The 26,323-nt window shown below is 41.7% G+C and overlaps 2 protein-coding genes across 3 annotated transcripts in view; both read right to left on the bottom strand.

The window, feature by feature from the left end:
• The window catches only part of LOC310870890 (uncharacterized protein), a 172,379-nt gene that overhangs the window by 43,135 nt on the left and 102,921 nt on the right, over positions 1–26,323 (bottom strand). The window lies entirely within an intron of this gene.
• On the bottom strand, positions 10,907–24,833 carry LOC310870144 (uncharacterized protein; the record flags this gene model as incomplete). The annotated part of the gene is made up of 7 exons (XM_083781218.1): positions 10,907–10,973; positions 11,505–11,608; positions 16,724–16,794; positions 17,010–17,324; positions 22,232–22,421; positions 22,578–22,659; positions 24,286–24,833. The coding sequence occupies 7 exons, from the start codon at positions 24,831–24,833 to the stop codon at positions 10,907–10,909; spliced, it is 1,377 nt and encodes a 458-aa protein (XP_083637344.1).

The raw sequence follows: 26,323 nt of genomic DNA, 5'->3' as shown, positions 1-26,323 counted from the left end.
TTAATAACTGGAGACCTAGTGGAGATTAACAGTCTTTGCAAAAGGTTCCAGTTGAAACAGTGTGACAGTTTCACAAGAACAGCTGATTGATTGAATAATTTATTAAAACTGTTTAAGTGCCAGGGATGTTTTCCCGTCTTATGGACGTCTTTGCAATGGGTGCCACAGGCGTTAAGACGTCCTCCCTTGGGAATAAAAAAAAAGAAGAAAAAATCTTCTAATGTGGTGTACAGGTGATGACATGCACATTACATGCATAATAGAATTACAAATTCTTTCTTTCTTTATAATGGGAGAATTGGCACTCAGAGCCTAAACTGGTGACCACCAGGTGGCGCTGAAGGAGTTAACAGTTCTGGAGAATTACAGAGCATTTCAAGCACAACGCAATACAAGACTGTTCACTGTGGCCGACACCATAAAGCATTACACTTGTTTACAATAGTGTCCACCATGTTCAATTCATCATAACATTTAGAGACGTACAAATGAGGAGGTAAAAAAGGAAAAAAAACATAGGCCTACAGTGAGGGGAAGAATTAGTGGGTGGTGGGGATTCAGATTTTACAGGGGCCAGTTTCAAATTGCAGCTGTCCGTAGGTGCCCTTTGAGAGCGGTGAATAGGGCAGCCTAGAGGGCAGGCCAAAGTGTGATGTACACCAGGGATAGGCAACCTTAGGCACGGGTGCCAAGTTGTGCCAACATTGGCACAGGGGAGGGTAAACACTGGCACACTGGCATAAGTGTGAGTTTCTTTTAAGAAAGTTCTTATATCTCTTGCAAGCATGGTGAGTTAAGACACATGAATGAAAATGTATAAAGATTTGGTCTAATTGGGTGAAATATATTATACCTTTGTGACCAGATTTTGTAGTGGCAAGGATGGAATTACTGAAATTCTGTCTTACTCATGTCACTTTTGTTTTTATTTTATTTATTGCTCACAACTTCAACTTAAATACTCCTTGCTATGAGTCTTCCTATGAGTATTATATTGTATTGTACTTTAACATTTCTGTAAACATCTATCTCTCCCATAGGCTTTATTTCATTTTTTTGTTCCTGAAAAGAACCTGTGGACTAAACGTTATTAAACTAAAAGTTCGGGAACTTAACTTTAGTCCATCATAGGCCTTAAGATCTCCTATGGAGCTGACCTGTTCTGACATTCCATATGTTGATCCTCCCCACCCTGTACAATCGAGGCACTGCCCCCGCTGCCACAAAGGCTCATTCATAGTCTGGATTTTCGGTGGTGAGCAGGTGAGGTGACGACCGCTCCGGTGGTGAGCTGACCACCGGAGCTGAAATAACGTTGAGCGGTGGTGAGTAAAAACAGAGAGAAGCGCTGGGGTGGTGGTTTTCTCTTCACCGTGGCTCGTGACGTCATGTTGTAGTTCGGTGGTCACCTCACCACCGAAAATCCAGACTATGAATGAGATCTCCATATATGGGGCTGACCTGTTCTGACATGCCATGTTTATCTGACCTCATCAAACCCTGTACACTCAAGACACGCTGGCCATATATGGCCAGACTGGCCATATGAGCCCCAATGCAAAAGCTCCAGTGCTCGCCTAGCAGTCTGCTGTCAGCCAGGCGGATGTGTGACACCGATATAACGTCAGGGTTACAATAATGGTAGTAGTTTATTTATTTTGGTCATCATTTGGTCAAAACAAATCAATACAGTGCCTGCTTTTTTTTGCAAAAGAAACATTGACCAAAAAGGTGTAGGCTGAAGCCTAAGCTTATAGTGCCTACCCTTCTAACAAATAAATGTCTTTTATAGGTAAAATACAACAACAAAGCAAGGGGAAAAAAACAAGAAAACAAAAACAAACAAACATAAAACAAAAACAAAGACAGACAGGATAATACAATTAACAGGAACAAGACAAAATGGAACAAAAACAACAAACCAAAACACAAAACGAGATAACAAAACATCATATCAATGTTCTATATGTAGCTATTGATGGTGGCATCAATAGCCCTGAAACATGTGGTCTTGTAGTCATGTAGTAGCCTACAAGCTGCTTTATGTGAACCACGGCTATGGCATCAACAACACGATTAGCCATGGTTCACAATTCACATGACGCTCGTGTTTCAGGGCTACAACTACAAGTTATGCAACCAAACAATGTACTTTTACTGCTGCTGCGGCTAGTAAGTACTTGTTTATGATCACATTTATAACAAGCAAGCAGATATAAGAGAAATACGATTCTTAAAAGATGATTCAATAAATACAAACGGATGTAACACACAATGTGAATCAGTTCATCCTACCTGCTGTGTTGTTGAGCTGCTAACAAAGGTCCTGGCTCCTGCTGCCGACGATACTATTTTTGAAACGACACGATTTAGTTTACGTTGTATAGTAAAGTGTCAACAGTCAGGTGCCATGATGTTTTAACAAACTTCGTAATGTTCTATGGATTTTACCAGCATAGATCTTGTGAGCATCATGGGTGTGCATACATTATAGGGTTGTGTACATGCGCACTAGCGCTGGAGAGTACATAGCCTACCATAAAACTGTCACTAGGGGGAGCCATGGTATAGCGTAATAATATGCAGTATAGCAAATACGTTACACCAATATTCCATTCATTCTTACTCCAGCTAATGTCTGTCATCTTTGGATACTGGTCCCCATGAGGAGCAAATGTCACCCTCACTTTGGTGCAGTTGCCACGACCACGTCCTGATTCAATGCCACAGGCCGAGCCGTCGCCCTCCCACACTGGGCAGCACATTTTGGTCCGTAGCCCCTCTGAGTTGGCACACGGCCGGGGGATCTGGCACAGGCAGGACCAGGTCCATACAAACAGCAGTAGGCCACTTTTATTGGTATCCTGAATACTTACAAATGGCAGTAAAGCAGTCCACACATAGCCTATGCTACGCTCACATGGACGCACGCACGAATTGCAGGTCTTCTATATAGGTCTATGGAGAAAGAAAGACTTCAAGAAGGGTGCCCTCCTATGACAACCATGCAGTGTTCATTTCGGCGACTAAAACTATGACGATAAAATTGTGTTGACTATACCTTTTTTCTTTCGCGAAAACAAAATAAAAACTAAGCTATGATGACTAAGACTATGAGACTAAATATTAGTGGTGTAACGATATAGCCCACAATACGCACACACACACACACACACACACACACACACACACACACACACACACACACACACACACACACACACACACACACACACACACACACACACACACACACACACACACACACACACACACACACAACTGGTTACCCCAGGCTAAATATCATCTATAATCCATTGCCGTGGAGAACTGTGTGACCCATTGAAATACTTTAGGCTACTGCTTTCCACAGTGTTGCATAGCCCTGGTCCAGTGCTTACAGCGAGTCTCTAGCATTGGACCAGGGCTATGTGTTGCACAGATAACTGTGACCCATTAAAAGTAGTTACTTCTTCCCAACATGCATTGCACTGTTTCAGACAGACAAAGAAAAGACAAGAAAAAACGGGACTAACTTTTCTGGGAGTCGATGGGCACTGATGCTCATTCCACAGACAAACAGCGGCGGCCATTAGCTTAGCTCTGTTACAGTTAGATTAGTTTAGCATTTAGCACTGTTCTAACTTCTGTTCTCTGTTGATCTGGGAGAGTTTAGTCAGGAAGCAGAGCAGAGGACTGAGTCAAGAACACAACATGTCAGCGAGTAAAGTCACATCCCAGACGGTAAAAGCGGGCCTCAAACGTACTGGACCGTCAGAGCGGACCGAAGGAGGAGACGAACTATTTGGGCTTTTTAAGAGAGAGATGTCGGAGGAACAGATCTACCAGACCTCCATGCTGAAGCAGCCTGTGATAAAGTTACACAGAATAAGTAAGTGCATGTTTTCATGTCACTGTACACTTTGATTTCATCTTCAACAGAAAGCACATGTACACAAATGTTGTCCCTACTCGGTGGAGTAGAGTCCTAGCGCTAAACTCAAACTGTAGTTAATTGTCTTCACCAGGCCGAAGGCATGGGGAGAGTTAGCCCCTTCTCGGAACCCCCTGGGTCAGCCCAATCCGACCCGAACCGGGCTGACCCGTAGGGTCCCTGTGCGTTACTTTGTTTTCGTATGGGAATGTTGGAACGCGGACATAAATATCCTCGGTAACATCGTGTCTGCGCCGTTTGACGTCTTCTTTTCGTTTGAGTTATTCTGAAGGTGTCAACTATAAGTACCTATACATACCGCTGCGAATTCTCTTGTGTCGCGGAAGCCGTTAAGTATTTTTTTTGTTTGACTGAATTGGAAGCTTGGATTCTTCTTGTTTATTTACCGTTTATTGTACCGCCTCCCGATGTGCGGTTGGCTTGTGCCGGCTACGTTCCTGCCTCTGATCTGCTCTGTCATAGCGCCACTAGCTAGCCAGATAGGCGGTACAATGAGGTGTCAATAAACAAGGAAGGAAAAGAAGAATCAAATCGGTCAAACAAAGATTAAAAATACTTAACGGCTTCCGCGCCACAGGAGATATTCACAGCGGTATTTATAGGTACTTAAAGTTCACACATTCAGAAGCCCTCAAACGAAAAAAAGCCGGCAAAGAGCGCAGAAGGACTCATCCGAAGGTATTTACATTTATTTGTGTTTACCCGGTGGCAGAGTGGAGGTGGAATAGGACCCCATGGTCTGGGTCTCAAAATGTCAGAAACTTCAGTACCATTGGGTTCTGCTTGTAGGGCTAGGGGAGAGTATGTTTTGCCCTCCGTCCGTCCTTCCTTGTGTATGTCCGTCTGTGGACAGCTAATCTCCGGCACCGTTTGGCTTGCAGCCAAACTCTGCACACACAAATTTTCCACATGGCCCTGTTATAGCGCCACCAGGAGGCCGATTATTGCAAAACACATTTTTGGACAGCACACCTACTGATTTGGTCCAAACATTACTCAAATTGGTACACAGTCTCTTAGCCATTACACAAAACTGGTCTTTTTCAGATGTTTCATACTCCATCCTGATTGGCTAAGATTGGCTTCCAAAGTTCGCAGGAGTGCTCAGTTTTGAAGAAAATGCCGCAAATCATGAACACATCGTGTGATTTCCGTGAAATTATGCATGCACATTCCCGCTAGTCATAGGAACAAATGCCACTTGAACCTTCTCAAATCAGCCTCATGGTGGCGCTATACCTGGCATGGTTGTGTATTTACCTATAACTGCACCGATGTGTGTAAAACGTTGTATGCACACTCCCTAGAGGCCAAGGAAAACCTTTGCCTTGTTTCACATCTGCTCTTTATAGCGCCACCAGGAGGCCTTGTGTAAAACACATTTCTGAGTGGTGCAACCACTCCTATAGACAGCTATGTGTGTGGCTGTGTCCCTGTGTCTGGGTGTCCCTGGCTGTGTCCGAGCACGGAAATAGCGTTTTTCACCAAGTGTCACTGTTGCGCAGTCTAATTTTAACCGGTTGAGGAGGAATACAGAGCGTGTGCTCTGACTATTCCAGCTGTTTACTCCTCCATTCAACGGTGTTACAGAGACACACAGCTATACATCTCCTTACAACGGTGTGTTACAGAGAGACACACAGCTATACATCTCCTTACAACGGTGTGTTACAGAGACACACAGCTATACATCTCCTTACAACGGTGTTAGAGACACACAGCTATACATCTCCTTACAACGGTGTGTTACAGAGACACACAGCTACACATCTCCTTACAACGGTGCTTTACTGGAGTTTGCTGCTAAATAAATAAATCCAGGTTCAGGTTTATTTGTCTTTTTTTTTTTTGTCATTTGTATAGATACAGAGTATACATACAATGAAATTTATTTTGCTCAGAGCACTCTCCGTCTTACATACACAGGACATAAACAAACATCTATAGTGCAAGAAAAGACAAAAAAAACAGTAAAAGAAAGTGCAAGTGAAGTGAAGTGCAATACAGTTCAAGGTCAGCTGTTCAGCAGCCTGACTGCCTGGGGGTAAAAACTGTTACTGAGACGGGTGGTACGAGATTTGATGCTCTGGTAGCGTTTTTTGGAGGGGAGTAGTTTGAACAGGGTATTTATAGTGCTTGACTGCACGTTTAGGTCAGGAATCGATACGCAGAACCGAAAGTGAATTATTTGTATGGGTACCCGGTACCAACCATGTGTTAATTCGCTTCCTACTTGGAACCGGTACCAACCATGTGTTAATTCGCTTCCTACTTGGAACCGGTACCAACCATGTGTTAATTCGCTTCCTACTTAGAACTGAATTTCGGTACTCATCCCAGTATTAAATAGCACTTGACTCTGCGTTTAGAACTGAAATTGAATTATTTGTATGGGTACCCGGTACCAACCATTAGAGTTCTCAAACTCTGCACAAACCCGACCAGGACAGACCCGACCCGATCGGCCCAGGCCTCGGGCTCCATTAAATAATAATAAATAATAGTTCTGTTCTGTCTGTTTGTGTATTTAATCTATTATGAAGATGGTGCTGACTGGCGTTTCACTTTTACTCTGTGTAGAGTTCTCTGCCCAAACCCAACCTGACGTTTAGGGCCGGGTCGGGCCTTAAATCTATGCTAATTAGTCGGGGCGGTCCGGGCCAGATCAGTTAGGGCCGGACCTTTATTTTCAGGCCCGTTGAGAACTCTACCAACCATGTGTTAATTTGGTTCCTACTTGGAACCGAATTTCAGTACCCAATAACAATCCCTAAATACAACACAGCTTGCATGTTGTTTTAAACATTTTATTTAGCCTATGTTTCTCTCTCCTCATTCTCCATCCCAGATGTCCTTCCTGCCCAACTCAAACATGTCTACAGCAGAAATAAACATCTCAACAAACACCAGAGAATTCATACAGGAGAAAAGCCCTACCACTGTGACCAGTGTGGGACTAGGTTCAGCCAGAAAGATAACCTCAAAATTCACCTGAGAACGCATACAGGAGAGAAGCCCTATGCCTGTGTCCAGTGTGGGACTAGGTTCAGCACAAAAAGTGATCTCAAAGTTCACCAAAAACTTCATACAGGAGAGAAGCCCTACCACTGTGACCAATGTGGGACTAGGTTCAGCCGGAGTAGTACTCTCAAACAACACCAGATAATTCATACAGGAGAGAAGCCCTACGCCTGTGACCACTGTGACACTAGGTTCAGCCGGAGTAGTCAACTCAAACGTCACCAAAGAATTCATACAGGAGAGAAGCCCTACGCCTGTGACCAGTGTGGGAGTAGGTTCAGCCTGAAAAATAACCTCAAAACTCACCAAAGAATTCATACAGGACAGAAGCCCTATGCCTGTGACCAATGTGGGAGTAGGTTCAGCCGGAGTAATACTCTCAAACTACACCAGATAATTCATACAGGAGAGAAGCCCTACCACTGTGACCTGTGTGGGACCAGGTTCAGCCAGAGAAGTCATCTCAAATATCACCAGATAATTCATACAGGAGAGAAGCCCTACCACTGTGACAAGTGTGGGACTAGGTTCAGCACGAGCACTGCTCTCAACAAACACCAGTCAATTCATACAGGAGAGAAGCCCTACCACTGTGACCAGTGTGGGAGTAGTTTCAGGCAGAGCAGTAATCTCAAACAACACCAGAAGATTCATACAGGAGAGAAGCCCTACCACTGTGACCAGTGTGGGACTAGCTTCAGCACAAAAGGTAATCTCAAAGTTCACCAAATAATTCATACAGGAGAGAAGCCCTACGCCTGTGGCCAATGTGGAAGTAGGTTCAGCCGGAGTGATCATCTCAAACTACACCAGAGATTTCATGCAGGAGAGAAGCCCTATGCCTGTGACCAATGTGGGAGTAGGTTCAGCCGGAGTAGTACTCTCAAACTACACCAGATAATTCATACAGGAGAGAAGCCCTACGCCTGTGACCAGTGTGGGACTAGGTTCAGCCATAAAAGGACTCTCAAAGATCACCAGAGAACTCATACAGGAGAGAAGCCCTACGCCTGTGTCGAGTGTGGGACTAGGTTCAGCAAAAAAAGTGTTCTCAAAGTTCACCAAAGAATTCATACAGGAGAGAAGCCCTACGCCTGTGACCAATGTGGGAGTAGGTTCAGCCAGAAAGATAACCTCAAAATTCACCAGAGAATTCATACAGGAGAGAAGCCCTACCACTGTGACCAGTGTGGGACTAGGTTTAGCCGGAGAAGTCATCTCAAACATCACCAGATAATTCATACTGGAGAGAAGCCCTACCACTGTGACAATTGTGGGAAACTGTTCAGCAGCACCGGTGATCTCAAAATTCACCAGAGAACTCATACAGGAGAGAAGCCCTACCACTGTGACAAGTGTGGGAAATCGTTCGGCAGAAACAGTGATCTCAAACGCCATGAGAGAACTCATAGAGAGGAGACTAGCTACCACTGACAGTTGGAGACTTTGAGTAAAACTCTTCTCTGTAAAGTCTCACCTCAAACAACATCCCAGCGTAAGATACTTTGGGCAATGTGATGGTGCACACTTACGTTTTGATACAACACACACACACACACACACACATTCTCCCCTCAATACATCTTCCCCCTGAAGAACGACAATTGTAAATTCTAGGCTACCACCCAAAGTACTCACTTGATTACCTTTTTTTCTTTATTACATCATAACTTCCAGCGACAGCGGTGGATTAAGGTTACCATGGAAACAATGATGTAATGATGATGTAACCTTGTCAGGTGTACCAGGTGTAGCCAGGTGTACCAGGTGTCAGGTATAGCCAGGTGCCAGGTGTAGCCAGTTGTCAGGTGTAGCAAGGTGTGTCACATGGTTCAGCCTGTTTTTTTGCGACCGCTACATTTACAGAGCAAACGTGTACAGAAAACGTTCAGATCTTTTTTCTTTAAAAAAAGAAAAATGTTTTATCCCAGTATTTTGTAACACATTGTTTTCACCCAGTGTCAATTATCTAATGTAATCCTGGGCGCTACCACTTCCACTGCCAACCTGGGGAGAGTAACGGACTGACCTCATGCTTCCTTCAATGCATGAGGAGTCCAAGCCGCTTCTTATAACCTGACATTGGAGAGTTTCCCCGGTTTTTCCCCTCACTGTATATGTTTATCCCCCTTTATGATTATTTCCTGTTTTTGAGGCGCGCTTAATATATTAGCGCCCCTCACTTCACACGGGTGTGATTTCTTTAATATGTATGCCATACTTTTTCCCCAAAGTCTCCTGAACATGAACACAGTATTTTACGTTGAACAAATTAGTTTAGAAATCCATGTCGTTACACCGCATCTCCACTACTAAAGAGTGCTGGGTTGCACGGTTTGCACCCCGAGAATAGCTGATCTACAAGCTCTCAACGCGTCTCAGTGCGACGCGTTCAGAGCTTGTAGATCAGATATTTTTGCTATTTTTGTCCAAAAGTGCCCTCTTACGGGATTTCAGCCCCTGCCTCTAACACTGTGCACGTCCCTGGGCATATCGGCCTGTCACTGACCAACAGGTTTGTGTGTTTTAGTCGTAAACTTTACATCGAGACTTTGACGTGTAGTTTGAACGTCTTATCGATGGAGTTAATTGTGTTCCAGTGTGTGTTGATGTGTTATCATCATGGGCAGTGGCGTGCACAGATGGACACTAGGGGGTGGTAGTGATGTGGTGGTGGTGATGTGTTACCATGGGCAGTGGCGTGCACAGACAGACACTAGGGGGTGCTAGTGATGTGGTGGTGGTGATGTGTTATCATGGGCACTTCAGAGAGCATTTAAAGAAATCATTCCCTTTGGTTTATGCAGCAGTGCCAGTGAGGTGTGCGTTTTCTATTTTGACATTTGTCGTCATTTATATTATGATTATTATGATTATGATTATTATTATTATTCCTACAGCCAGGTGTTCAGGTGAATTTCACCCAGCTTTAGATAGAGTGATAGTGATAAATCACACAATGGGCTTTTTTGTAATTTTATTATTTTTGGTTACTGGACCATTCTCACGTGTACCAGGAATGGGTGGGTCAGTCCTCCTGTATGAATAATTTTGCTTTGTTTACTTAAGCCCAAACCACAGCAAAGGGTCACCATGCAACTCCACTGTTTTTGGGCTTTAGGCTATTAACTTTATGAACTTAAATACAAATACATTGGACATAAAAAGACAAGATAAATTTGTATTAGCCTACTATAGTCATTAAACTACTAATAAAGACTTAAGTAGAATAAAGTGGGTGATGTTTGCATGTTGGGGGGGGGGGGGGGGGGGGGGGGGGGGTTTGGGTTAGGTTAGGGGCATGTATAACATTCTTAAATAGCTGTATTTTAAAAATAATAATACTCACATCTTTCACTGATTTCACCGCCCTATAGGGCCCCATCCATATCTATTTTTTGTTTTATAAATTTTTTTTCCAATGTTGAAATAATAAAGAAGAGTACCTCAAATTGCCATGTTTTGCTGCACTTTAATATATTTTGATGAGAATTATTTATGGAATATATATACAAATATTGGGTAAAATGTATGAATGTGTGACAGAAGTTATAGGTAGCCTATATAGAGTTCTATAGGTTGAGGACACACTAACACACACACACACACCCGCCCGCGCACACGCACACGCACGTGTGCTGGAGACGGGTCACTCCAACGAACTGCAGTGGAGAACTGTGTGACCCATTGAGATGAGTTACTGCTTCCCAGCATGCATTGCACTGTGTTGCACAGAGAACTGTGACCCATTAAAAGTAGTTACATCTTCCCAACATGCATTGCACTGTTTCAGACAAAAAATTAAATAAAATACGGGACTAACTTTTTCGAACAGCCTGTGAGTCGATGGGCACTGATGCTCATTCCACAGACAAACAGCGGCGGCCATTAGCTTTAATTAGCTCTGTTACAGTTAGATTAGTTTAGCATTTAGCACTGTTCTAACTTCTGTTCTCTGTTGATCTGGGAGAGTTTAGTCAGGAAGCAGAGCAGAGGACTGAGTCAAGAACACAACATGTCAGCGAGTAAAGTCACATCCCAGACGGTAAAAGCGGGCCTCCCGAAGGAGGAGACGAACTATTTGGGCTTTTTAAGAGAGAGATGTCGGAGGAACAGATCTACCAGACCTCCATGCTGATACAACACCAGAGGGAGTGCAACAAAGTACAAATGTACAACCCAGATTCGGCACAAATGTCGCCCTACCAACAGTCATTAAGACATATGAATCCCTTGACTCAAAACCGCTCTCAACTCCTTTCCTATGTTGAGTGCTCGGATCTCTTTTTTTGAATAGTTTATGTTCCCGTTGATCCTAAAAAGCAACCACTACACACCTTTAATAGGCCTACACCTTTTATCTCCTTTCAGCACCCGGTTGATATTCTCTACAAATATGTATGTAGGCCTATTGGATACAGCATTATTTGTTATGACAGTAGGCAAAAAATAAAAAGGTTTTGTTGGGAAAATATTATGAAACCTCTAATTTAACAACAAATGTAACAATTGCTATGTCCCTAGGTACATCCCACCAACCTTCTTAGACTCCATCACTGCTTCAGGGGACCTGCAGCCTGGAGGCGTGAGGTGGAGGGGTACATCAACCTGCAGGATCGCATAGTATTGTCCCTTCCAAGAGCCAGCCAAGAAGCGCACTCAACAATTCAGATTTTACAGAGGCCAGTTTACGGTTGAATGCTTGAATGGATATATTTCAATATTTTACTGGAAATAAATATAATTGTCCAGGGCCGTGCAGAGCACTGAGGGGGCAGGGGCTCAAACTCCAGAAAAGGGCACATGTGTGGGCGCACGTATAGCGTGTGCCAATTTTTGGAGGTGGTCTTTTTGTGGAGTCCGTCCTTTGTGCCATTTCATGTCATTGGACAGTAAAATAAGCAATATGTTTTCATTAGTCTGAAACTAAAACTGACTGATGGCAGCCAGCACATTAAAAGATAATTCATTATGATAGTGGAATTATCATTACTTGTCAAATGTTTGTCTTGAAGGGCCAATGGCACTTATTGCCCACCCACATAAGCCCTTATTGGCCCCCACAAGCCCTTATTTTCTCCCCCACACAAGCCCTTATTGGCCCCCACAAAAGCCCTTATTGGCCCTCCACATAAGCCCTTTTTGGCCCCCCACACAAGCCCTTTTCCACCCCCACATAAGCCATTATTGCCCCTCCACACAAGCCCTTATTTGCCCCCCACACTCAAGCCCTTATTGGCCCCCCAACTGCCCAAGCCCTTATTTGCCCCCCAAATAAGCCCTGGTTTTCCCCCCACACAAGCTATTATTTGCCCCCCACATAAGCCCCTATTGGCCCCCCACAAGCCCTTAATTGCCCCCACATCACATCCCCCCCACACAGTGGTTCTCATGCATGAACGTAGCATGAGGTCAAGTCCGTTGCTCTCCCCAAGTCGGTGGAGGGTGTGTAGAGCCCAGGATATATAGGATCACATTAGATGATTGACACAGGGGTTATCAATGGGTTACAAAATCGTGGGATAAAAATTCTAGATAATACAAAATGTAGTAAATGTTAATTAGAAGCATGTTGAGAGTGTGGAATGAAACAAAATGAACCTGTATGGAATTGTGGGAGTCGTTTTGAGGCTAAATCGCATCAATATCATCATCATGCTATAATTAACCGAGTGTGTGTGTGTGTGTGTGTCCGTGTGTCTGTCAGAAACAGTGCCGTAACTCCTTACTGCATGCACAGTGATTTGGGTGATTTGGAAAAAACCCGGCCCCCTCAGTAACAAGATCTGCACATGAACACGCTCTACAGTGGGGGGGACATGCAACAGCACGTGCACCATTCCCGGCCCCACTCGATCATGATTGGAGGATGGCCCCTCTTGATTGGATGAGGGCTAGTGGCCTCCAGGCAAAAACGAAACCTAAGCTTTTTTTTACCCCAGGGTTAACTGGGGACAGGGAGGAACTCCTTATATGGTCAGCACACTCTACATTAGGGAGGGAAAAAAGAAAAAAAGTGATAAGTTGAATTTAGTGAAATCACTATATACCTTTAATTTAACTAAATGAACTGACTATCACTAGGCTATAAAATCAATAAGAAATACTAACCACAGTAATATCGTCATAGTCTACTACAGGGGTTCTCAACCTGTGGGTCACGGCCAATAGTACAATATACAGTCTAATGATATGGATATAATACTGATGCCCTGCCCATGCACAGACAGGCCTAAAGTAATTACCCTATGTTGACCAATCATCATCATTATGATGACGTTATGCCCTGTGGAAGCCACTTTGTCTCTCATGTGGAATGTGTTTCACTCTGGGAGCGCACTCTGGGAGCGCACCATGTCAGTTTACATGACAGACTCCGCACCGGCAGGAGAAGGAGATGGTTCTTTTGGATTACACTACGTAACGGGGATAACTATTATCATGTGATAATAAAATGTTGATGGCTACGTAAATGTCTAACTGTGGTTGTTATTGTTATTGTAGCGTAATTTATTTTGATAGACTACAGGTTGCATTATTAATTTATTTTTAATTTGATAGGCCATTTATTTATTGTTGCTTCGTTTTAAAAATAAGGTTTTCTTCAATTTTCACAACATCTGGGATTGCAGCTTTTAGAACAAAAATTCTGGGGAATGGGTTTCAGAAGTTGCGAGTGACATTTTGTTGTTGTACCGGAGCTTTCAGATGAAAAGTCGGTAACAGGCAGCCCGCAAGACTATTCTGAGAATTATGTGTCGTTTTTTTCCTTCTCAATATTGGATTGATGATGTCCAAATAGGGAATATATTCCCACCTGAAGGATCAGATGCTTATTAAAATTGTATTGATGTTGCGAGCACGAGCAGGCACGAGAATACAATGGTATTCTAACTAACTAGTTTCCGCAGTTGAATGGTTATTTTAGGGGTGCCAGGTAGACTACAGTCTACCAGAGAAAATATTATTTCCCCTTTTAACCACTGGAGAAACCGACACAGGACTTACATATAAAGTATGAACCCTTTGTATTGAGAAATAAACACCATAAACAATAGTTTCAATTATTATATTGAGAATTAAACCAACAGAAATAAACTCAGTTATCCACAGTTCACAGAAAATAAACGCAAAGGTCAACAGCTCATAATGTTTGCAAAAAAAAATAATTTTATATATATATATTTATATTTCAGAAACTCAAAACACTGGGGTGAGAGCGTACCTATAAGTTCCCCAGGTTCTATGTTCCCCACTTACCCCCACAAAACACTGGGGTTACACCCATCACCGAAACCTCCCGTCAAACCACCATGACAGCATTTGTAAGTCGCAAGTTCAAGGGTGACGGATAGGTGTTTGTCACACTCTGGTCTGAGTGAAGGTAGTGTAGGCCAAAATTGGCACTGAACCAGCTCTCAAAATACTCCCAAAATGCTCAAAAATAGCAGGCAGTCTTTTCTATGCAAAAAACAATCCGTTTTTATTTACCTTTTGAGTGTCCACATGAAATGGTTGTTACAAGAAATACACAAAATAAGTATTTACATTCACTGGCCTGGTTGGCTCTATAGACAAATCCACAGAGGGGTGCCCTGGGCGCGGCCATTACTGAGGTCTGTAGGCCAGGTGTAGCTAATCAGTGCTGCTGTGCTTAATGGTACACTTCAGTAATGGTCGCACCCAGGCAACCCTCTGTGGATTTGTCTATAGGTCTGTTCTCCTGCAATGGGCAGTCCTACATTGACTCCTGTGCAGTGGTAGGTCCCCCTCTTAAAAAGGCCAGGCCCCTCCCATGGACCAAACCAACCCAGGATTGATTCCACAATATAACCAGTGGCTTCACAATGTCCAGAGACATCACAGTTCATTCATAATACATTTTAGAGTCACATAATAGTAATACACAATATAAATTATCTCCATAATATAATTAAACATAAGTGTCTCTATATACAACATCAAGTTGGTGTGTTCCCCACACAAACCCAGTTAGTATGCTCCCTACCCTGGAGCCAATTAGCAATCAATCATCAATCTTACAATATAGTGTCAAACAAATACCACCCCAAGATAAAATAACACAGGAAACTCATTGTAGTCTAACAAATACAGTCAGTGGCAGGGTGAACTGACCAATGTTACGATGTCGTATAGGACATATTGACATTAGCTTTAGCCGATTTTCGTTAGCTGCTTTTGGGGAGGGGGGTGCTCTCCTTCTACAAGTGAAATAGAACGGTAGTCAACGGTGGCAGTAGCTACTGCCCTCTGGCGGTAGATGATTTAAACTTTGGTCACAGTTGACATACAGTGGACATCTTTTGTTTGTCCTGTGAGAATTATGGACCCAACGTGAAACTCTTGTCACAATGTTCACAGTAGTGTTGTCACGATACTGGATTTTCAACTTCGATACGATATTTGGAAAAGTATTGATATTTCGATACCATTTTCGATACCACGCAACCGCGGCGATTTCTGAAGGTTTAACATTGTACAAATAAAAGCTGTGCAGTATTATGCACTTTCATAGTTTTTAAAATGTTTATTCTTATCATTATTATGCCTATAATTATAATAATAATTATTATTATTTTAGGTTCATATCCATAGTATACTATGTATAATATTATTCAGAGTACTTGAAGTACTGAAACTCTTGTCACAATGTTGACATTGGAAAGGTTTTTCTCCAGTGTGGATACGCTGGTGTATAGTCAGGCCTGATGACATTCTGAAACTCTTGTCACAATGTTGACATTGGAAAGGTTATTCTCCAGTGTGGAGTCGCTGGTGTTTCTGCAGGTGACTTGATTGATTGAATCTCTTGTCACAATGTTTACATTGGAAAGGTTTTTCTCCAGTGTGGATACGCTGGTGTTTCTTCATGTTATATGAAAGACTGAAACTCTTGTTACATTGTTTACATTTGAAAGGTTTTTCTCCTGTGTGGAGTTGCTGGTGTGTCTGCAGGTGACTTGCTTGATTGAAACTCTTGTCACAATGTTTACATTGGAAAGGTTTTTCTCCAGTGTGGATACGCTCGTGTTTCTTCATGTTATATGACAGACTAAAACTCTTGTTACATTGTTTACATTTGAAAGGTTTTTCTCCAGTGTGGCTACTCAGGTGTGACTTCAGTTTATGTGACCGACTGAAACTCTTGTTACATTGTTTACATTTGAAAGGTTTTTCTCCAGTGTGGGTCCGCTGGTGTGTCTGCAGGTGACCTAATTGATTAAAATGTAAACATTGTGAAAAGAGTTTCAATGTTTTTTCTCCTGTGTGGACAGGAAGATGTACACTCAGAGGTTGTGGATCAATGAAACTCATTTCACAATGTTTACATTTGAAAGGTTTTTCTACTGTGTGGACACGTTTACAATGTATCCTCAGAGTATTTGAATCAGTGAAACTCATTTCACAATGTTTACATTTGAAAGGTTTTTCTCCTGTGTGGACACGTCGAATATGTACCGTCAGCCATCTTCGAGCACTGAAAATCTTGTCACAATGTTTACAGTGGAAAGGTTTTTCTCCAGTGTGGACACGTTGGTGTATCTTCAGGTCCCTTGATTTACCGAAAGTCTTGTCACAATGTTTACAGTGAAAAGGCTTTTCTCCAGTGTGAACAAGCTGGTGTGTCTTCAGATGACACAAGAAACTGAAACTCTTGTCACAAAGGTTACATTGGAAAGGTTTTTCTCCAGTGTGGCTCCTCTTGATGTGTTTATGGAGTAAGACCTGAGATGTGACGGCATACGGACATTCAGAACAAGAGAAGACCTGAGTCTGGGGAGACTGGGACATCACTCCTGAGAGAGAGAGATTAAGAGAGAAATGGGAAGAGGAAAACCAATTTAAAATAGTGAGTGTGGATAGAAGCCTCCATCTTATCCAGCTCCTAATTTCTGAGTCCTTCCCTGTTAATATGTTGATATTGTATTTGTCATCTTTATCTTTTATTCTACAATTCAGTCCTCATGGCAACTTACACACGTACATATCCTTGTGTTTAAAGATGACTAACCTCCTCCGGTCTTATCCCAATCATCACTGTCTTCAGAGTCAGATTCAAGTTCAACTTCAACTTCAGAGCAGTGGGAAGATATGTCTTGTTCTTCATCATCATCAACATAATTTTCTTCTTCACCTTTCACTGCTAGTAATTTCAATGTTAACCCAACAGGCTCCTCTGGTCTTTGAAGTAGTCCATCCTGTTCCTCTTTAAGCTCCTCCTGTTCATCTTTATTGTGTGGAGGCTCTGGTTCCTCCTGGAGCAGACTGGGGCTCCTCTCCTGTTTAGGAGAATCCTCCTCTTTACACACAGCCATGTGCAGGATGTCTAGGAGCAGAAACACAACATGAGAGTCAACACTGAATTCCTAAAATATAAATCCAATCTTCTTCCATGTTCCATGTAATGAGCTATTACCTACTAAGATAAGATTGACTAAACTGCTATTAACTACAGGTTATTACTGTAGTTTTAGCAAAAGTAATGTATGTAGTTACTGTAGTAATAATTGTTACAGGTTTGTATTTTCTTAATTTATTTTGTAATCATGAAATTCTGAAACAATTTAAAACATTTGCATGTCTGATTTCGGAGCAAATTAGTCATGCTACTCGTTATGAAACAGAACCAATTCTGACAATGAAAGCTTGGTACCGCTCCTATCGAGCAGAATAACAAACGCTCCAACTGATATCTCGAGGTTATTTATTTCCCCAAGACAACGTGAAAAACTGCAACACAAAACATAATATCCTTTTAAACACAATGAATTAAACATGAAATATGAACGTCCTTGTTGTCAGTCAATCATGATGTGAACAAACATAATGAGATGTACACAAACAATTTAAACGGTCGACAGAATTACCACACTGTTTACAGACAAAGAAAACAACAACATGTAACATACCGTGTGTGCCTTCTGCAGATTATTTTAGGAGAGCTACATTATCTTATCTTATATTCTTTATTTAAGGACACTCTTTTTAGACGTAGGAAGAGCTCCTTACACCACTGCAATTCAGTTTGTTCTGCCTGAGCTTAGCACACACAGGTGCAATCAATGCTGCCTTGCTCCAATCACAGGGCTCTGCACCTACATGCCCTTACAACAGGTCATAATGAAATTAGCAATATAGAATGCAAGACACCACAGACCACAGACACCAAACAATATGTTACCCAAGCAAAAATACATACAATGTTCACATATCATACATTTTTAGAAAGGCATGTAATAAAATCAAATATTATAAAATACCCATTGCTGGGACAGCTACAGGTAGCTTAACAATCTATGTAAAAGATTTCCATGACGTAGCTCTGTGTCTACTCTGTACGTCTGTAAATGGGTCTGTGAGTCTGTGAATCTGTCTGCCTGCGTGTCTGGGGCAAGTCTCACAAACTACTGTAGCGATCAGTGCTAAATGTCTTGTTCACGCTGCCAGTCGGCCAAGCTAGTTGTTGTAACTTAATTTAGGTTACAGTTCATTTGTGTAATGTTTATATTGCATAACAGTTAAATGTGTTCATTGCATATTGTTATTATTATTACAGTTAAAAAGAGAATTGATTATAAACAAAAGAAGTCGATTTACTTCACAGTATGATTTATTCGATTGTAATTGCGATTGATATTGCTTACTAAGAAACGAATTATAAGTTTAACTGCATATCCCATGATGCATTTGTGTTTAGCACCGGATATCCGGGGAACTAAGGCGGGCTTTGTTATTGTTGTTTTACATTGAGAAGAAGAAAGGCTCAGCCTAGTTTTGCCGTATGTGCCATTGACTAACCAAACTAATTCATTGCATTTTTCTGTACCATTTTTTGCCTATATAAAATTCAAGCATTCTAGTACCAGCCGACGTCCTCTTATGTTCATTTTGACCATAGTTTAATCTACAACACTAGTATTTTTCACACCGATAGAAATTGCGTTACACATAATGGCAATGTTTCAATTCTGTAAGAGTAAGAAAGTGCAGATGCTAAGCTTTCACATAATGGTAATGTTTCAGTTTTGTAAAGAGTAAGAAAGTGCAGACGCTAAGCTTTCAAATACTTTGAAAGCTGTTAACCAATTAAACACTATACTTGGTAAACTAACCCTCTGTACATCATGAACTAATAATTAGTTGATCGGGGTCGGCCCTGTACTTTTCCACCAAATCTCTTGCTTGGGGGCGCATACGTTGGAACATTAAAACCAGTTAAGACACATGCGTGGCCGTTTAAGACACATGGCCGGTTAAGACTCACCTGTACATTGGACCAAAAGATATGCACCCGTGAGCTTGTAGATTGTCTATTTTAGACAACGGTTCAACCCACAATTTAGGGATGCTGGGATTCAAATGGTTAAACCTCAAACCAAAAGCCTAAAATATAGTGTAATATCACCCGGTTCGGAGTACAGACCCATTTCTAGACGGAGACACACAATAAAAACCTGTTTTAGACTTACTACTTCCATATTGTAAAGAAAATCACAAGGTGAATTCTGGTGCAAAATATGAAGTGTCTTTTTTATGGTGATACGAAAATAAGACAATATATTTTAAACTTAAATTTGACAGATATTCCTATGGAGGCTTTACATATCGGGATATTAGTTCAGTTCAATGTAAAAAAATTAAGGTTCGTTAACATTTTCATGAGATTAGGAAAACTATACATTTGTATGTATAGTATGACAAATGATATAAACCCCGATTCCATTTGTGAAGAATCCAATATGGTTTGAAATTAAAGCGACCGGATTATAATGTGGTATTTTTAAGCCATTCTGGGCGTGAACCCCTATTGGTATCTTACCCCCTCAGACCGGGAACCCATATTTGGGTTTTGTACAGTATGTACAGTATTCAAAAATGTAATTTTTTTGATGCTGCTATATAAATATGTGAAGTTTTTCAGAAACCTTAGGTCAGGATTTAGAGGCGTTTTTAGAATCGGCCTTAGGCCTAAATGGGTTAAAGGACCATGCCCGAAAATACTTTTGTCCTTACCGAGAATCCAAAATAGTTCCATACCACTGACGTAAAGTTTGGGAAAAGCCTTTTCTCAACCTCCACTCGCTCGACATCAGAGTATAATTGGCTTTCTTTACATATTATTCTGTTCAGAGCGCAGTGAGTGAGTGTGTGTAGACAAACTCCTCCTTCCCTCTCTGCACAGAAGAAAGGGGGCGGGGACTTTGGGAGTGCTCAGAACACAACCGATATATAAGAAAACAATGCCTTGCATTGCGGCGCAGTAGCGACGTGTTGTTAGCTTGTAGATTTGTTATTTTTGGTGAACGAAACCGTCAGAAGTATAAAGTATAAATAACACATCATAGAACGTGCATTCACTGCATCTGATGCAGCGAATTGATCGTGATGGAAACGATAACTCTAAAAAGCCGTACCGTGGAGACATTATATCGTCCTGACGATATTTATCACCATATGGAACACCACTATGTTGTGATCACTGACCATGCATCTAGGGTGCACCCCTGAAATGCTTCCGTGTTCCCGGAAGTGCGCCAATTTTGACGGTCTCGCTTCTTAACCCTAAAAAAAAAAAAAAGGGTGATTTTCACCAGACGATTATATTTTAGCAATTTTCATAATGTTGCCGATGTCCGAGGTGGGTGGGTCTTTGAGTACCTTCATGATGCTCAGTGACATCATAGAATGGGGGTTTGTTTCCCTGCCCACATCCATTGTTTTTTCTACAGGCAGGTGCTCGGGTGAATTCCACCCATATAATGTGATGGAGATGAAATCCCATACAACCACAATGGACTTTATTTTTTTCTTCACTGGACCAATTTCACATGTCTTAGGAATGGGTGGACCGAAGGAGAAGTCCCCCCCCCCCCCCCCCCCATGGAATCATCTATTTTTCTTTTTTAGTCATGATGAAATATTAAAGAGTAGCTCAATTTGCCATGTATTGCTGTACTTCAATATATTTTGATGAGAAATATCTTTTATGGAATATTTTACATATGTTTAGTGTTCTAGGGTTAAAGAGGCCGCATAGGGCTAAAACCGCGGCGCTCTGAGCCTTTTAGAGCTATTGGGTCGGCAGGGAAGGAGTAACTAGTTCAGTTCACAGTTCAGAATTGTAAAAATGAGTAAAAAGTTCATGGTTCCAATTTTTTTTAAACAATTTTAGTTATTTTTTAGTTCTTTTCATATCGTCTCCACCAGGCCGAACGCGTGGGGGGAGAGTATGTTTTGCACTCCGTCCGTCCGTGTGTGTCCGTTCGTCTGTGTACAGATAATCTCCGGCTCCATTAATCCGGTCGATGCCAAATTTTGCACACACACTCCCTGGATGCCAACGACTAACCTCTGCCCCACATTTTCCAGAATGGCCTGTTATAGCGGTACCAGGAGGCCAACTTTCTCTATTACTCCTCCAGATTCTGTCCAAAAATCCCGCAATTTTTTACACAATACACACTATCTCTATAGTCATGTCACGTGTTCAAGACGGATCTGTCCAATATTTCATATTCCATCCATTTCATATTCCATCCTAACCAGATCTGTCCAATATTTGAACAAAAAATTTGTTTTTCAAAAGTCGGCCCCCTGGTGGCGCTATAACAGGCCGTTCTGGAAAATTTGGGGCAGAGGTTCATCGTTGGCATCCAGGGAGTGTGTGCAAAATTTGGCATCGACCGGATTAACAGTGCCGGAGATTAGCTGGTAACAGACTCACAGACGGACACACACACACACACACACACAAAACATAAAAGGAACATCAGTGTAACTCTGTCCCCATGCCTTTGGCTGGGTGGAGACAATAAATGAAAGACGGCTATTCTTTTTTTAGTGTGTATAGAGAATACAAAAATTAGTAAAGGTTCGCTCTCGTCACTGTGTGCGACCAAGTGCCTTTATTTTCATGATGTTGATCTAAGTGGATAGCGCACCAGAAGTCAGAGTGTGGTGATAACAAGAAAGAGCAAATCCTGTCAGAGATTTGTGTGAATGTAGGCCTACAGTATGTTACAGTTCAGACTCAGACCATTTCTAGATGTTTTATGACGTACATATAGCGGCTTTATCTGTGATTGGAATTGCACTTGAGCAAAAGACGATGTGCCTTAAGATATTCTGATGACATGATACATATCGGGATATTATCATTTATCACTGGCATGATGTTTTTGTCATTGTATTGTATATTACCCATTATAGAAAAGAAGAGAAAATTAAACTTACTGAGTGGGTGGTCATCAGGTTCCCGTTTGATAGAAATGTCTTCAGGTTCCTGTTTGATAGAAATGTCTTCAGGTTCCTCCTGTTTAATAGAAATGTCTTCAGGTTCCTGTTTGATAGAAATGTCTTCAGGTTCCCGTTTGATAGAAATGTCTTCAGGTTCCTGTTTGATAGAAATGTCTTCAGGTTCCTCCTGTTTAATAGAAATGTCTTCAGGTTCCTGTTTGATAGAAATGTCTTCAGGTTCCTGTTTGATAGAAATGTCTTCAGGTTCCTGTTTGATAGGCATGTCTTCAGGTTCCTGTTTGATAGGCATGTCTTCAGGTTCCTGTTTGATAGAAACGTCTACATGTTCCTGTTTGATAGAAATGTCCCTGTCTGAAGCTGGAGAGTTCATCTTCACCTGCAGTCTGGACTCCACACACACCGGTCTGAAATGAAGTGAATAAGGACTTTAATAACTGGAGACCATGGTGTCAAGAACAACAATACTACTATGTAAAGACAATCTTGAGATTATGGTACTGATGAATTAGGGACGAAAACATGCTTAATTTAGGAAGAAATATCAAAATATTGCATCATGCGATTCAAATAATGGTCCAAACTAAAGTGAATAAGGCGATGGTAACCAATTTGTTTATGATTGATGAAGGGTCATCATATTTACTTTATACTTAAGTGTATTCTGTTCCATTGTGGATTACCAGTGATGGAAAAAGTACTCAAATGTTTTACTTAAGTAAAAGTAACCAATAAGACATCTTGAGGGCGAGAAGGCATGCACGCTGGGCGAGCGCTGGTGCTTTGGCATGGGGGGTCAGATCAACATATTGAATGAATTCTGTACTGGCCATATATGCGCGTCTTGAGTGTACTTGAGGGTTTGATGAGATCAGGCCATATATGGAGCATGTCTTGAGTGTACAGGGTTTGATGAGGTCAGATCAACATATGGAATGTCGGAAAAGGTCAGCTCCATATATGGAGATCTAAGGGTGGCAGCGGTTTCTTAAGTGTACAGGGTTACTATGTACATGGTTACTTTACACTACTGTGGATTATATATTTTAGCTTGAACTGAAACAAGGATGAGCAAGTCTAACACGGTTTAGAACTTGACTTGCAGTGTCAGGTTTAAGAAAACAGACAACATCAACAGACAGTAACAGTATACTCCCTATGTCTCTGCCAAGGCTTCTCTCTGGTCTGCAGAGTTCAGAGGGAGGGGGGACCCCACTCAATATCGTTACGTTTACTTAACTAACAATTTAACTTAAGCACATATCGCAGGTGCACTCATGAAACTAATCTATATGTGTGCACAACTGCACGCACAATATAGGCCTACACAATATGATGTATTGTAGACGCTATACACCTTGCCCTCCACTATCATTATCCACTATTATATGTGCAGTATATAATGCTACAATAAAGACTGATGTAACTATAGGGACACTTTAATAATGACATCAACTATGTATTAGAAAAGATTAGATGAACTATATCTATTCATTTCATTCAGTCTTTATTCTGGTTATGCTTGTTTTTTATGACATGATGAATTATTCTAGTTTTATAGGAATTCTTTATTTAGATTGAGCATAGTATTATTATATTATATATATATTATATTATATTATTATTATTATAGCTGCATGAAAATCGAAAACAAATGGTACGTCATAAAGTCAAATCAACAGCATGCAACAAAACAATATACAGTATATATATACAATATATATTGCTGCTGCAAGAGCTTGGTTGTTTATGATCACCCGAGGACCACGGATGTTACAATCCTCCTCGGCCGGGTATTATTAGGTACCCATATCATACGTATTGTTCAATAAAAAACATTTTAATCCGATCGGTGGCCATTTTCTCACATTATGGTTCTATGCTGCATTTGGTAGGGATCTGAAGTGATGAAGTAAAAACAACCAACCAATCAATCAATGCATGCAATGAATGCAAAACTAATACTGTTTAAATTTCCTTGTACGTATATAAAGTACAATTTCAGATTTTTCTTTAACATTCTTCATACACACCTTCCATCTCCAGACAGGTGGATCAGCTTGGATGATCCGGGTCCGTCTTTCTGGTCCTCCTCTTCAACGTAGAGGATCGTAGCTGGGAACTCGTCCCTCTGTGCTACATATTGTTTCTCAATGGCAGGACCGAAGCATGACTTCTGCATGTCACAGAAGGTGGTGGGTTGGGTCATCTGCCGATTGGGTGCAACCCAATCCACCAACTCTGTGATGGTGCTCCCCGTGAACAGCACAGAGGCAGCACTCATTTCAGGAGATGAAGTCCAAGTGCCAGAGTGTCCTCCAAGGCAGTCCCATCGAACATTCATCTGTGCCCGGACATAGGTCACGTGTGTTTCATTTATGGGCTTTCCACAGTGCTGACACATCCTGAAGAGTTCTTTGATCCTGGACTCATAAACAATCACCTTCGGCTCCTGCAAACCATTCACCTTCACCTCCTCCTGAGATAAAACTGGGGTGGCGGTGGCGCTTGAGTCATCTTCAGGGATAGACGCTGGATCCTTGGGGTCAAGTACTTCACCACTGCTGCTACTGGTGTCCATAAGAGCCTAATTGTAGAGAAAAAATAAAGAAGCTAACACACTGACAGTTGATAATGTCTCATTTAACCCATTAAGATCTGAGGCCGATTCTACAAATGGCTTCTAAATCAGTGGTTAAGAAATAGCCGATGTAAGCTCACAGAACATCACTTGGTGCTGTGCTGTGAGCTTGTACATCTGCTATTTTTGAACATATACATCTGCCGTTATTTAATAGCCAATGCAAATATATAAAATGACCAGTGTTGTACCCGAACGCGTTCAAAGAACGTTCGTTCACGAACTCGTTCATATTTTGGGTGAACGTGAACTGAACGTACTGTATTTCTGCTTGATGAACGTCATTGTTCATTTCTGGCGTGTGTGAACGTCACTGCCTCACGTTCAACTTCGTTCAAGATTGAGTGTTTCCATAGAGCCTTCCAGGTGAAATCCCCGGCACTAAAACAGACCCTAAACATGCCTTAGGGCGCGTTCCGAAATACCACACCGGAGCGGCACTCGCCTATTAGTTTGCATTGCAGTGCGCTATTTTTTATTGGATAATGGTAATGGAGATATTGTAAAAAAGAATAATTAAGGTTTGGACTTAATTTGGAATAAAGTCTGCGGTTTTATATGGCTATGGTATGGGCTGTGGCAATAATAAAAAGGGGAAAAAATAAAGATCTTTTTGGAACGATGAACTTTAGGCTTGTGGTTCCTGGTGTAGAAGTGGAGGGTGTTCCATCTACAAATTAATCAACAATAAAAAGGTATTAGCATCCTCAATTCTCATTCTCACAGTAAGCAGAGACTTTCGGTACGTCCAATACATTTACAGACATCAAATAATAAGGGACATATTAACCACCACAAGCCTGGGCCGGTAATCTTTTTGGGGCCCAAATGCTTGTGCGTGTTATAACCCAAGAGACAATGCATAAGTGTTTCTCGCTTGGGGTTACGTACACATAGCATTTACATGCTATGTGGTAGAACCCCAAAGAACTACAAGAAGTGGATTTCTGGTCACAGGTCTCCACCAGGAGAATAGGAGTGTGTGTGATGTTTGGCAGACAGTTTTATGCAGATGTAAAGATTTGTCTCGGCCTGTTATAGCACCACCATGAGGCCAATTTGAAAAATGTCAAGTGGCATTGCTTCCTCAGCCTAGTGGGAATATGCGTGCAGTTTCACTTGCACTCGGGCACTGCGTTGCAACATTTTTGTACGAAACGGGCCACTCCTGAAAACTTTTGGAAGGCAATCTTAGCCAATCAGTGCAGAATCTGGGAAATCCAACAGACTTGTCTTGATCACATGATTGACTAGAGAGATCATGTGTACTGATTTGCGTGAGATTTGGATGAAATCTGTGCGATTAATATAAACAATGTGTTTCGTAGAAATCATGGTGGCATTAAAACCGGCAGATGTAGAGGGATGCAGGGAAAATATTTTTTCCATGGCCTCTAGGGAGTGCGCAAAGAAAGTTGCACACAGATCGA

The sequence above is a fragment of the Protomyctophum parallelum genome (genome assembly GCF_964188405.1).
Source record: "Protomyctophum parallelum genome assembly, chromosome: 1".
NCBI classification, from domain to species: Eukaryota; Metazoa; Chordata; class Actinopteri; order Myctophiformes; family Myctophidae; genus Protomyctophum; species Protomyctophum parallelum.
Note: the sequence above shows the minus strand (reverse complement) of the source record. Positions and strands in the feature narration are given on the sequence as shown.